The 14,857-nt window shown below is 33.6% G+C and overlaps 1 protein-coding gene across 6 annotated transcripts in view; it reads right to left on the bottom strand.

Annotated features, from left to right (window-relative positions):
- LOC136038720 (cytosolic carboxypeptidase 3-like) overlaps positions 1–14,857 on the bottom strand; it is a 110,204-nt gene that overhangs the window by 47,205 nt on the left and 48,142 nt on the right. For all 6 annotated transcript variants that reach the window (XM_065722053.1, XM_065722056.1, XM_065722050.1 and 3 more), the window contains 3 exons: positions 11,916–12,107; positions 6,520–6,681; positions 1,901–2,304 (listed from right to left, as the gene is read on the bottom strand). In XM_065722053.1, the coding sequence (XP_065578125.1) occupies positions 1,901–2,304; positions 6,520–6,681; positions 11,916–12,107 (758 nt within the window). The remainder of the gene's footprint in view (positions 1–1,900; positions 2,305–6,519; positions 6,682–11,915; positions 12,108–14,857) is intronic.

The following is a 14,857-nucleotide window of genomic DNA, read 5'->3' on the forward strand; positions in this document are numbered from 1 at the left end:
CAAAAATTGATATAGCAATCATCCACCTGAGGAGCTGGAAAATAAGAGCTGAGCCACATAAATAATCTATCTGGATCCTGACGGAGTTCTAGACTCATTGTTCTTAGATACTCCTTGCGTTTTATTTTTTTTCAACAAAGATATTTTAATATTCTGTCAGTGGATCCAAATTAATTACTGAGCTGTATAAAAAGAAATGAAAAAAGAGAAAAAAAGCTAGTGACCGGAGACATTTTAAGAGTGATAAGTCTACAGAAAATAAACATGAAACCCAAATTTCCATGGTCTAAGAAATTTAAAATGCGAAATAAAAACAATACTTTACGCCTTTTAATAATTAAGTAACACTTTCAACTTTTTTGTAATAAGGTAATAAATTGTATCAAATATGTTCCATTTCTCATTCAGGATGTCTGTATGTGTCACGAAGCTTTTTGATTGATGAGCGAAAACCGAAACTATTCTAATAAAATGATATTTGCGGCCAGACAGCGGCCAGAACTTCATTTTTATTCATCCATTGTGTTTAGTCATTTTATGCTCAATTTAAGCAGTGCACCATGCTTCCAGCCTACATGGTGCATCGATGCTGTCATATGTTTCCTTTCTTAATTTAGTTCTTACACACTGGCAAAAACAAATTTCTTCAACTAGCCTCCAAGATTTTAAACATTCAGTAAGAGAAAGTTGATAATATTCTAGATTGACAACCTAACTTGACATTTTCTGACTAATTTTACATTTCTTTTTTATTTCATTGCTTTATAATGCTATTGGAATGACTAAAATACATGTGCTGCTACTAGTAGCAACAGATAGCTGTGGACGATATAATAAAAGGACACCCTAAGCAAGAATAGACACCCTACCTCATCCCACTTTATTTGGAGGTTTACTTTATTCTTTGACCCACAACCCCCTTGTAAAAATTGGGGACTTCTTTACATCTTTCTTTCAAAATCTTCCTACCTACGAAATGACGTTCTACTTTTGTTTAGCTTCAATTGGTTTGCTAAAAGTAAAGTCCTTAAAAGAAGTGTCCTTACTATTATGAGCTTTCTTGAATGTCGACGACGACGAGAGGGATCAACATAAATTTTTCTTCAAGATCTTGATTAGTGCTGAACAATCATCTATACATATCGTTAGACATTTCCTGTTTGAAATACTTAGAACTTTTTTCACGGCTTTTCGTAATACCTAAGACCCAGATGCACCCTTAACACCCATTACTGCTATGACTTCTAGTTTCAAAATATTTGCTCTAAGACTTTCTAATGCATCCAACCTTATTTTTAACTACAGAGAACTCCCAGTGCCAAAATTATTTAAGGTTAGGTTAGGTTCTACCCCTTCACACCAGTCACTTTCCTTACTACTTATACAGCCTCAAAAAGTAAAACTATCTATTTGGTTAATTATCTCATTACCTACCCTTTCCGTCCCCACTAAATCCTAAAACACACTAATTTTGTTCATGAATATACAAGTTCTAGCATATTTTCGCTTCTTAGAATCTCAAAATTCCCGAAAAGATTCTGTTATCCCCAGACCCTTACCTAGGGAGCAATACGTTAGCATTATACTATCTTCTCTTAGAATATTAAAGAATCTCTACACACCATGCATCAAAATGATCAATAACAATAATGATGGAATGCAACCCTGATGAACTCCCGGTTCCCCACCAAACCAGTAGGTAACATAGTAAGTGTCTAAAATTTTGGGCATGTTACGAAATCTAAAAAAAAATTGAACCAAAACATCATTTTACAGGAAAAACTGAAGTTGATTTGTAGCCTAATTTCTGTATTAGGTTTATTTTTTTGTACATATTCTAAACTTGTTTCCTAGAAAAGATAGTAAAGTTTTTACGATAGAAATAGAGATTGAAACTTACCTATATACGAACCCGGATTTCATATTTTCAACTCTAAAATAAAACCAAGATGCATGCCTATTGCAGAACAGATCTGATCGTAAATACAGCTCATACAAGGACGCCGTTAATTGTACAGCTTTTGCTAAATTACCACTCTCAAATCGTGATTCAAATTTCAAAGGAGGAACAGTACTCCCATACCAATCATCGGGAGGAATCATCGGTCCAACATGATCGTAAAGGTTATTTAAAATACTACCAGGTTTGTTTTTCTCTGATTCTAAGGAGTAGCTGACTCCGGATTGACTAATTCTATCAAGGGAAGGGTCATCTTTTTTCGGTTCTTTTGAAACCCACGATGGCTGTTCAAAAGATTCCAGTCTAACAGGCAGGTATGCTCCTTCAATGCATGATCTTGTAAACTAAAATAAAATAAAGAATTTAGCATGATTTGTATGACTTGACCAATCATTTCAATTATTTATTCATCTTTTCCCTTTCCACTTCATTTGCCTATCGACTTGTTTTATTTTCTTTGTTTTAATATTTTTTCTCATTGTTCCTTTGCTTGCTTTCTTCTGTTGGGCTCATTCCTTAGTTTAGTAAGTTGTAAATTTTAGTTTTAATTTGTCACTTTTAACCTCTATTATTTATTGTAATTACGCTAAAGTGCGAAGAAAATTTACTGTCTTTTCATATTGTGGTCTTTTCAAAAATATTTGATTATTAAAGCAAGTACAATTTTTAACAAGGATTACTAGTAAGCTTCAAACTTTTGGTTTTCTTTTTAAGGTTTTTGAATTGTTGTAGTTCCTTGTTAAAATATATACAAATATTTTGGCAATTACAAGTTTTTTGCTCTTTATCCAATTTAATGTCTTGTCAAACTGTATCTTTTGCAAGATATTTGACTATTAAAGCAAGCACAATTTTTAACAAGAATTTCTACTAAGCTTCAAACTTTTGGTTTTCTTTTTGAAGGTTTTGAATTGTTGTAATCCCTTGTTAAAATATATACGAATATTTTTGCAATTACCAGGTTTTTGCTCTTCATGCAATTTAATTTCTTTTCATTCTGAATCTTTTGCAAGATATTTGATTATTAAAGCAAGTACGATTTTAACAAGGATTTTTACTAAGCTTCGAACTTTTGGTTTATTTTTTAAAGTTTTTGAATTGTTGTAATCCCTTGTTAAATTATATACAAATATTTTTGCAATTACCAGCCACCGAGCCAAAGTAATCGACACGCGGCAGGCTTCTATATATAGAATCTCATCGTCACTTGTCCTCTAACCGTAGACAATTTGTAATTTTTTTGTTTTTTCTTACTAAGCTTTATTAAAGATATTTGATTATAAAACAAGTCCGAAATAAAATAAAATATTTTTGCAATTACTAGTTTTTTGCTCTTTAAGCAATTTAATGTCTTTTCATACTCTTTCTGTTCAAAGATCATTGAAGCTAGTCGATTTATAACAACGATAGGTACAAAGCTTCAAACTTTTAGTTTTCTTTTTTTAGTATTTTCGTAATCCCTTGCCAAATAGAGAATCTCCATTTGTAATAATTGCAAATTCTCATTTTTGCGCCTTCCTATTGAGATTGTATAACTGGTTGCGTTCAAAAAGATTTCTTTTTTGAAGTTTTTGAATTGTTTTAATCCCTTGTCAAATATATGTTTGCTCTTTAAGTAATTTAATTTCTTTTCAAAAATATTTGATTCTTGAAGCAAGTCCGATTTCTAAGATCGAAATGTACTAAGCTTGAAACTTTTGGTTTTCTTTTTTAACGTTTTTGAATTGTTGTAATACCTTGTCAAAATAGAGAATCATCATTTGTTATAATTGCAAATTTTCGCTTTTTGAACCTTCCTCCTGACATTATATAAGTGGTTGCGTTCAAACCCATAAGCTCAATGATGTAGCGAGAGGATTTTATCTAACAAACAAGAAAAAAATTGAGATATTTTTGTAGTTTGAATCGAAACATAAAAATTGCAAAAAAAATGTATACATTTAATTAAAATATTCACAAGGACTTCCCAATTAAGTTTTTCTGAATAAAGTTTTCTTTTGCTGAAATATTTGTCAATTTTTGTACTAGCGAAATCAATACTATTAGGGTGCAATGAGAGTATTGTTACATTATTACTGTATTTATCTTTCAGATAGAATCATGCAAATTTTCATAAGAACACTCACAGAAAAGGAAATTACGCTTGAAGTTGAGCCCACAGACACTATTGAAAAAGTCAAAGCAAAGATTCAAGATAAAGGAGGTATTTCCCAGGATCAGCAAATTTTGATTTTTGCAGATAAAGCGCTGGAAAACAGTATGCGTACTCTCTCAGACTATAACATAGAGAAGGATTCGACGCTTCGCCTGAAATATATGTGGATTTTAGTCAAGACCGTTAGAGGAAGGACAATTGCTATTGAGGTAGAACCATCGCACACAATTGAATATATTAAAGCGAAAATCCAAGAGGAGGAAGGCGTGCCCTCTGATCAGCAGCGTCTGATTTGGTCTGGTATACAGCTAAAAGATGGGCGTACTCTTTCTGACTATAATATAAAGAACTCTTCAACATTTTTCTGTCTTCTTAGGCTTTTGAGTTGTGTGAAATGTCCGGAGAGCAAAAATGTCTAAAAGGCGAAAATGAAATGTCCAAAAATGTCCTTTGCCCGAACCTAGTTTAATAAAACAAGCAAAAGAAAAACTCGTGAAATAGTAAAAAAAAGCCATAGCTTCTAAAAATGCTAAACACAAAGTATCCTATTCAAACCATGAACCACCTGTGTTGCTAAACACAAAACAAAGTATCACTATTCAAACCAATAATAATTCAGTAGGATATGATGAACTATCGAGAAAATTGTTAAAAAGTATTGCTAGAGTGATTTTTGAACCACTCAATGGCATTTTCAATTTATTGATCGGTTCAGGTATATTTCCTTGTAGATAAAAAATTGCCCGGGAAATTCTGTTACATAAAAAGGTGATAAATCTGATGCAAATAGTTTACGTTCCAATTCAATTGTATCACCATTATCTAAAGTGTTAAACAAATATTAAAAGAAAGGATTTCTAATTATTTGGATAGTATAAAATTTTTTAACAAATAACCGTTTGGATTTATGGCAAGCCGTTCGACACAACACGCAGTTAGAGCTCACTTATTAGAAATAAGTTATCGTTTAGGTGATGATTTCCATGTGGCTACTATTTTCTACGTTGTTAAGAAAGCCTTTGACACTTTAAACCATGAAATTCTTGCTGACAAAATAGAAAATGAAGGCATAAGAGGGAACGGACCAGAAATAATAAAATAATACCTGTGTTGATGTAAAATACAGGTATGATAAAATCTGTAGGGCTTAAAACATATACGAGAAATAAACATTCCCATACGGCATTTTCAAATTCAAAATCTGATAATTATTTCTACAATAAATATTTGCTGATTTTGCCCCTCGTTTGGCCCGTCGGTGGTCTGGAATATACCGAATTTCTTTTACAAGATCCGAAAGATAAAGATTTTGAATTAGGTATCAAATAATATTCATTTCAAATAAATATAAGCTGAATGGGAAAAAACTGATTGATCCACTCCAAAAATCTCAGCTGAATTTAATGAAGCAAACATCAAAGATTGTTTATTATTTTTTTTTATTCACTATTGATGATGATACATTAAAATTTATTATATTTGCTTTGTGTGTTTTATTTTTATGTCTCCATAATGAAATGGCCTCCTACTCCTCTCCTCCCCGGCATTTCTTTCTTCCTAGTTTCTAAGGCTTTACGTTCTTATTGGAGTTTTTTTGGTTGATCAAATAATTTTGTCTTTTATTCTAATAATATGAGATGTTTTGTTGTTTCTATGTCCTATTATTCACGAACCCAACTTTACAAGCTCTGATCTTTGTTGGGAATTAATGTTTTTGTATTTTTGAGTAAATTGAATAGATTTATTCATCTATCTATCTCCCTATTTACCCAAAAACAACGGAAGTGAAGTGTAAGTCACACTTTCCTTATTCAATTTTTTTTTTAAACACAAAAGAATCTAGATGATAATGTTCATCTACTTGAAAAACTGAAAAAGATGTTTTTACCTAATGTAAATTAAGAAGTTTATATGAAGGATGTCTACAAGTCATTGTTAAGGTAGAAATTGTTTAGGAGTGTGACCTCATATAATTTTCGAATATTACACTTAGTCTAAGTTCCTGAAGAATATACTATTCTTGTGAAAAGTTGAATAGCTGTATTTTCGCTCTCCTGTAAATTTATGAAAATGAAAGATACATCCATAGCTTTTGGATGTGTTATAGACTGATACTCCCCGGAGAGACATACTGGTTTGCCTCCTTGGTAGATTTTTGTTTTATTAATTGTGCAGAGATACATTTCTTTTTGAGATTTTTCTGTTCGTTTCATTTTTCGTCATTTTGTCAGTTTTAAAATAGAAAACTGACGGCCTTTTGACAATACTTGGCACCTCCTCAAAATCTATGCGCTACTTAGTAGCTTTGAAGAAAAATAGAACTTCCTATTTCAGGGACTTATGATAGTTAGAACTTGAAAAATTAGTGAAATAAAACAGATAAAACAGCTTGAATACTTCTTACGTATGGTACTGGGCTGTTTATTTCATAGTTAAAGACTAGGCATCCTCCAACCAAAGGGTACCGCTCTCCCCAGGGCTCGGGTTGGGGCTCATGGCCATTGATAAAATAATACGGCTCTCGCTTAGGGGTTTTCATCAAATGTTTATTTGCAGGACATGCAACCTGAAATAAAAGAATTAATATATCTACTTTCTTTATACGAGAAACTATGTAACTGAGTATGTAAACGAGCATTTGTTCTTGAAACACCTCAATATATACATTATTTTTAAAGTGACAACCTCAGATTTTCTAGCCAAGAAAAAAAAATCTAGATAGGTCACGAGTTTGAAAAAAATCGTTTAGAGCCTCAATTTTAGAAAAGAATTTCATGTGAGTGACGCCATATTTATATTCATTTCAAGAGCATAAATTATACAGTTTTTCCATCAAGGCAGGTCATATCGCTTTTAGTATCTGTGACGTATGCAAATTATAATAGATGAAAAATAACTCGGAACAGCTAAAGCAAAGGCCATGGAATTTAAAACAGCAAAAATTTTATTTAATTGAAAACGAAAATTTTACACTACGAAATCTGCAGTTGGTTTGAACAAAGCAAAATTACATTTGAATGAAGGAATGTACCAGTTTATTGTGTCCGAGTCTGTGAAAGTTAAACAGGAAGGAGGATTTGAATTCACACTATAATTACTTAATTCAGTTAAAATTGTTGATTTGTAACCCTAGAATAAAGATAATGGTAATTATCGCTTTTGATTGTCTTCTAACCAAACATTGTTCTTTGTGTTTCATTTTCATTTTAATTCGTTGTGATTGTCGTTGGTGCATGTCTTCAAAACGCATAATCCTTTGTGCTTCATTTTCGTTTATCAGTACCTCAGACAGTTCTTCTGTACCCTTTACTTTAGCTGTTCGGATTTGTCTTGTCACGTTTATGTTCTTTAAAATATTTACATTACAAAAATCTCCCAACAGTAAGGCGCTAAGTGAATTTTCCCAACCTTGTGACCTACCTAGATAGTATTTATAGGCCAGAAAATTTCAGTGTGCCAGTTTAAAAAAAAAATATGGATCCAGCTTGAACATAAAGGAAAATAACTTTTCTCATTGGTTACATTGATTTGTCTCCTTTTTTTTATTTTGTCTACCAAAGGAAGCAGACTATCGCAACATTGCATATTTCTCTCTCAGCCCCTTCGCAGGTGGAAAGAAAACACGTTTAAAAAAAACTATTCAATAAAAAGTTCTTTTAACTTTAATTTTGGAATAACAACAGCTATCTAGGCCTATCTTAACAGAATGCACGTTTTCAAAAATTTTGAAATAAGCTTGAAAAGCTAATGGGTCCTTTTTTATCCTTTATATTTCTCCAGCACTAGTGGGCTGCTGCCCAGGCAACGCTATCGCAAGGTCGCGCACAGTACCCTGGGACTTTTTATACCATTTCTGGAGTAAATAGGACTGAAAGCACAAACAGCGCGCCGTTGATTGAGATCTCTAGAATCGAAGTTCCTTAATTGGATGCTTCCCTCTGACTAAAACATATGTAACAAAAAAATGTTTATTAGTTATTCTGATTCATAATATCTAAAATGCGTTGATTTTACAAGAGGTGCCAAAACTTTCCATAGAAGATCCTTTTTTGATGAGTACCACTCGTGAATGCTTCCCTGCCTCTTAGCGAGTGAAAAAAAAAAGGTTTTGAAAAAAACTGCACAGTTAAAAATGTTTCACTCCAATTCAAAGTTTGTTAAGGAATAATGATAAATACTGTTTATGCTTGTCCGAACAGTAAACAGAAAAGTAAATCACATTTTCGTGAATTTCGAAAAAGAGAAGGATACTTTAATTTTTTCTTTTTTTCTTTTTCTCCATTACTAGTGGGGCACTGGGACATCAGAGGAGGGTGGAAATGTGGAACTAAGAGAAATTCTTGCAATTAATATTTTATTTACCATATGCCTTCAAAGCGTTCATGTACTTACCACTACCATTAACGTCTAAAAAACGCCCGTCAATTGGGGACAGAAGGAAGGCTTTGCAAATGCCCTCTTCCCTCTGAATCTTTCTAGTTTTAACAGCATATTCTTCATAGTATTTTGATTTTAAGGGGCGGTTCTTCTAAAATTTCTCACACACCCAGGGATAAACAATACCTCCTTTTCCAATGATTAAATGAAAGTGAGGAGCAACATTAAAACTCAAAACAAACAGAAATTACTCCGTATATGAAAGGGGCTTTTCCTCCTCAACGCCCCGCTCTTTACGCTAAAGTTTCTTACTGTTTTAAAAATAGAGTTAAGAGAAAGAGTCAAACTTTAGCGTAAAGAGCGGGGCGTTGAGGAGGAAAAGACCCTTTCATATACGGAGTAATTTCTGTTCGTTTTAAGTTTTAATGTTGCTCCTTACTTTCATTTAAAAAAACTTGTTTTTTTATATTTAATTTCTGGACGTTTTTGAATTAATGCATGTTTTGACCTTGGCTCTCCGCACATAAATAATTAAAACCAAATTTGCATATTAATTAATTGCAATTAATCGGAAGATTTTGCGAAAAAAGGAGCGAGGGAGGAGGCCTAGTTGCCCTCCAATTTTTTGATTACTTAAAAAAGCAACTACAACTTTTAATTTCTTAAAAGACATTTTCATTGCGTATGAAAACGTCGTATGTTTTGATTGCGTGTATAGGGGGGGGGGGAGGTTCAACCCTCGTCTATACCTCGCTCTTTACCCTAAAGCTTAAATTTTGTCCCAATTTCTTAAGAATGAGCTCTGAATCACAAAGGCCGTAGAATAAATAGTTGACATTACTAAAAATACTTTAGCGTAAAGAGTGAGGTATAACAAGGAGGTAAGCCCCTCACATGCGTAATAATTTTTGTTCGTTTTAAGTTTTAATGCTGCTCCTTACTTTCAGTAGAAAAAACTTTTCACATCTATTTTTTCATTGTTTTTTCAAGTAATGCTAGAAAAACCTGCGCCCCCTTAATTGAAATTCTCTTCCCCCATGACAAATTTCTCCATGGAAATATTCTCCCTCGTAACCCCCCTCTCAAATCTCCCCCCTAAACAAAAAATATCCCCCTGAAAACGTCTGTACACTTCCCAGTAACCATTACTATATGTAAACACAGGTCCAAGTATGTAACTTGCAACCTCTCCCACGAGGACTGCACTGGTTTTTGGACTATAGTGAATAAAGTGGCTATCTCAGAATTTTGATCCGGTGACTTTTGGGAAAAATGAGCGTGGGAGGGGGCCTAGATGCCCTCTAATTTTTTTGGTCACTCAAAAAGGGCACTAGGACTTTTAATTCCCGTTAGAATGAGCACTCTCACGACATTCTAGGACCACTCAGTCGATACGATCACCCAGGGAAAAAAAAACAAATAAACATGCATCCGTGATGTGTCTTCTGACAAAAAATGCGAAATTCCACATTTTTGCAGATAGGAGCTTGAAACTTCTACATTAGGGTTCTCTGATACGCTGAATCTGATGGTGCGATTTTAGTCAAGATTGTATGACTTTTAGGGGGTGTTTCCCCCTATTTTCTAAAATGAGGCAAATTTTCTCAGGCTCGTAACTTTTGATGAGTATAACTGATCTTGATGAAACTTATATATTTAAAATCAGCATTAAAATGCAATTCTTTTGATGTAACTATTGGTATCAAAATTCCATTTTTTAGAGTTTTAGTTACTATTGAGCCGGGTCGCTCCTTATATTGAGTTCGTTACCACGAACTGTTTGATAAAAAACAAAGAAATTTCCTCAAGAGATGGTTGACGAGAATTTTTTTCAAAGATAATTAAAGGCAGGAAATCGTCTTTTTCTTGGTTGCAGGTGCAGCTGCAGCGATGATTAGGTTATTGAAAAGCTGTTGAAGCTACCCTCACTGTCAAGAGGACAAGCCACTTAAATGAACCCTTAATCAGTCCTGTATGATTTTCGGGTACCCCCCTAGCTGCAGAGAAGAAAAACGGACAACAATAAGCTTCCCATGCAGAAAAAACGACTTTCCTTGGTTTTCAAGAGAATGGATTTTCCTTGTTGTTAAGCTAAAGGACTGCAAGTTTCTTGTCTAAGGTTTTCAACCAAGGATATTTTAATGATGTACTTCGTGTTTCGGTCCAACAACCTTTTTATTGTTCCAGGCCGTTCTTGTCTTTAACTAGGTTTCAGCTACCACTGTAACCACAAAATTTTTTATTTGAATGCCTGTACAGATACACAGGAAAAAGGCAATGAATTCACACATGAATTTCTTAGCCACCATGGAATGGATTGAAATCATTTTGGTGTCTGTGAAGGGTAAACAGGATGGAAGAATTGGAGTCAAGGCAGAACTTCTTAATTAAATGAAATTTCTGATTTGCCGCTCTACGACTTAAAACTATAGAATAACACGATAATTATAGTAGCATATAATTTGGATATTTCAGAAATTATAATGAATTAAGACACGTGTTATTTTAGCTTCTTCGTGAAGGATAAACAGAAAAGAGGAATTCAATTAATACCAGAATGTCTTGCTATTACAGAGGAAGGTCGGTGATTGTATTTCAGAGGGCATATTTCAGAGGGTATAGACAATGGAGCGTTCCTGGTTAAACTGAATTATACATCAAGGCAACTGAAGCAAAATATAACCACTGGGGAAAGCTTTGAAAGACGTGTTTTGATATCTTTGACGTCCTGCCAAATTACACATGATTTTGAATAACTCCGAACAGCTAACGCAAAGGGAATGAAGAAACGTCTGAGGTAATGATGCAGAAAATCAATCACAACGAAATTCGCTGCTAGAAAACATGCGATAACAAGCATCACAACGAATCCCAAACGAAAATGATGAATAAAAAAGATCTGTGGTTAGAATATAAGCGACAGCGATGATGACATCGGATCGTAAACGAAATCTGCAGTCAGAACAGAAGCCACAGTAAGAATCACAACGATTCACAGGAGAAAACAAATCCTATAAAATGGATGATTATTTGATGGATTAACAGGAAGGAAGAATTGAATTTACGTCTTTAATTCAGTTGAAATTGCTGCTTTGACACCTCATGACTTAAAAGTAAGAATAGCACGATAATTGTGCTAATACATAGTTAGAGAATGAAATGTATACAAACCTGCCGCGTTTCGAGTGCCAGGGTCCAGACAAAACCCAGGCTCATGATGTTATATTATTCAACTTAAATTGTCATAATAAAAACTAAAAAGAAAACAAAAAGATTGCTCAAAAAGTAGGGCGTTATAAAGCTCATTCTCTAATACCTCCTATGAAAAGCTCCAGCTTTTCAAACTATCCAGTTGTTTAAACTTCGAGAGCTAATAAGAAGTGATAATGATGATTTTGACTCTTGCATAAAAATAAAAACTACCTCACATTCTGCTGGCCATCTCGGCAGTTGCTCAGGTCCAGGACGTTTGTGAGATGCATATAACTCACGAGGTTGAGAGAGAATAAAATCTTCAGGATTACTCTCATTGGTTATAAGTTGATTTGTCCTTGGACCATTTTTGGTAACCGTGTTCACCTTTTCTAGAGTTTCTTCGTCAGATGAAACAGGCATCTAAAACGCAATATGAATGTCTTAATGCTTGCTACTAAGTATACTTTGTTGTTGATTTTGTTACTTTAGAAAACGTTTAGATTGGGACACAGAAATCCAAATTAAAAATAACAATAGGCACCCGTTTCTTTTCAACAAAGACAAAAAATTATACCTGGAAAATATAAGTATAACGTAATAGTCGTAACCCTGACAACTGGATAAAAAAGAAAGAATGAACAGCAAGAAACAACTAGACACGTTACTTTTTAGTAAAAAACTCAAAAATTTGTTCAAGCTACATTAAAATAAATTTGAATAGTTAATAACTTCATTTTTTTACAATATGGCTTGTTAGCTATTTAAATGTCTTGAAAAATTGGGACACTATTGTGGTTAAGAAAAAAAAAACGCACAGACACACACAAATCATCAGCATAATAATTTACTGCTATTAATTTGTTTTTTAATAGTTGTTTGTTCTTACTGGCATTATCATTATACGACTTGTAAAGTATTAATACGTTTTTTTATAGAATTGCCTAAATGTCGTTGACACGGAGACAGACTAAATTTATTCGAAAAGGCCTAAATAACTAGTGACAAGCTAAAGGTTTTCGTTCAGTCTTTTATTTTGTACTGAAAGCACCTTGTGCAATTTCTTTTTTCCTTTTCTTGGAATATTTTGATAGGGATGGACATTAAAACAATGATCCTTTCATCCACGGAAAAAATTCCGTCAACCGAAGGTATGAAAAGCAAGTAAATTTTTAGCATGTTGAATAGAATGTGACTCAGCTATTAGTTCCAAATAGAAAACTACCTTTTAAAACAGATTGGTAATTATGCAGGTCAAGCAAGAATTGGGCCTATGATTTTGGAGTCAAAACCTGTTAATGAGATCACAGCCAAATTACTCTAATATAATTTTTTGTCTAATACCCACTTTCTAACCAGAGTAGAACATAATATTCACAATTACCATTGTCTCGACTCAACAAGCACGATTAATAGTAGACTTGAAAAAAAGAAGGAAGATACAACAACCGGTGGAGCGAATCCATTATTTTGGAAAGTTATTACGTGATTGAGTTTATGCAGCATTTCATTAATGGTTTTACAGAGAAAAAAAATAAGCTAATCGGCAAAATGTTATTTATACAGGTCGGTGCACTTGTAGGTAACGATGAGGACACAGAGAATGCGAGAAAGTAGAAAATAATATTAAAAGAGGAATGGATTGGTCCAAGAAGGAAAACAGACGAATAATTAGTACACAAGTAGCGTCCCCTCCACGGTTTTTGTGACCCCCATATCTTCCCCTTTTTTCTTCTTTTAATGATTTAAGATGACAAAGAAGTGTATTGCCAATTCCCTTATGACCCAGGCGTTATTAATTTTCTTCAAGACGCTAGTGTTTGTACCGACTGTAATGAGGAATGTTTTCTAAGAGATACAGGAGTCTGTTACAGAGTAAGGCATGTTTTCTAAGAGTTACAGGTGGTTGTTACGTAATTAGAGTTCAGAGAGACGTAGTCTCGCGTAACTTGATGGATTTATTGGGAGTGACGCAATCTCGTGTGAAATGCATGACTTCAGGGCCCGTAGAGAACCCCCGCTTGTAACTGAGCACGGCACACACATGGGTCTTAAGAAATAGCGGTACACACATGGGTGTTACATAATGGTGGTAGATGCGTGGTGTTAAGTAATGGCGGCAGACACGCGATATATCACGTATGGCGGCGCACACATGTATTGTTACATAATATCGATGCACACGTGGGATGTGACACAATCTTACACGTGGGTGTTACTTAATAATAGGGGCACATTTCGGTGGTACGCAATAAAGGTACACACATCGGTGTTACATAATATTTTAAGAGATTTTTTCTTCGGGATTTCTTTTTCTTTCAATGCATTTTTTCTCATGGAACCTTTATTCCAATAATTTTTCTCCCTACTAGGATTAGAAAGGGCCAATTCCATCCAATGGAAGTACGCCCTAGACAGCTGGACTGGCAATACATTTCTAATATTATGATTCATGAAATAGATTCTGCGAAATAATCTATTGCATGACAAGAAAAAATCCTGTTCACGCATACTAGAATGATTAAGCTACTGTTTGCTTGTTCCCACATGATTGCAATAATTAACATGAAGGGTGAAAAATCATTTACTGAAATTTGCTTACATTTGAAGTACACCTGCTGGTTGAGTAATGCTTTAGAGAGTTTTAGCAGATAATATTGATATCAGAGATGAAATAAAAGCAGGAGTACCATTATGGCTAGACAATGCTACACCTTCATCCATGAATAAAAGTTTTTCCTTTTCCTCTTTGCTACACAGAAGTTTAAAATTATGTTAATTGGTATTCTTGAACGAGCATACCTATGTATATAGGCTATATGATGCTTAAATGCATTGATAAAATGTATTGAAGTCTTTTTTGGAAATCATTAAATGTAAGGATACAAACATTTGTACATACAAATTTTATAGATAAAAACAAATTTAAAAAGTACCATTAAAACACAGAACAAACAGTCAAAACTCACAAAAATTTATGAAAATATATGATATAGGATAAAATATAAGAAAAACAAGCGTGAATTAAAAAAAAGAAGGGGGATCCTAGCAACCAATTTCGGAGGGGAGGACTTGTTGCATATACACACTTTATTAATAAAAAAATTAAAACGAATCATTAAACACAGAAGTAGTAGTTAAAACTAAACAACGAAAAAACAAAACGTGAAAAA

This window comes from Artemia franciscana, chromosome 18 (genome assembly GCF_032884065.1).
Source record: "Artemia franciscana chromosome 18, ASM3288406v1, whole genome shotgun sequence".
Lineage (NCBI taxonomy): Eukaryota > Metazoa > Arthropoda > Branchiopoda > Anostraca > Artemiidae > Artemia > Artemia franciscana.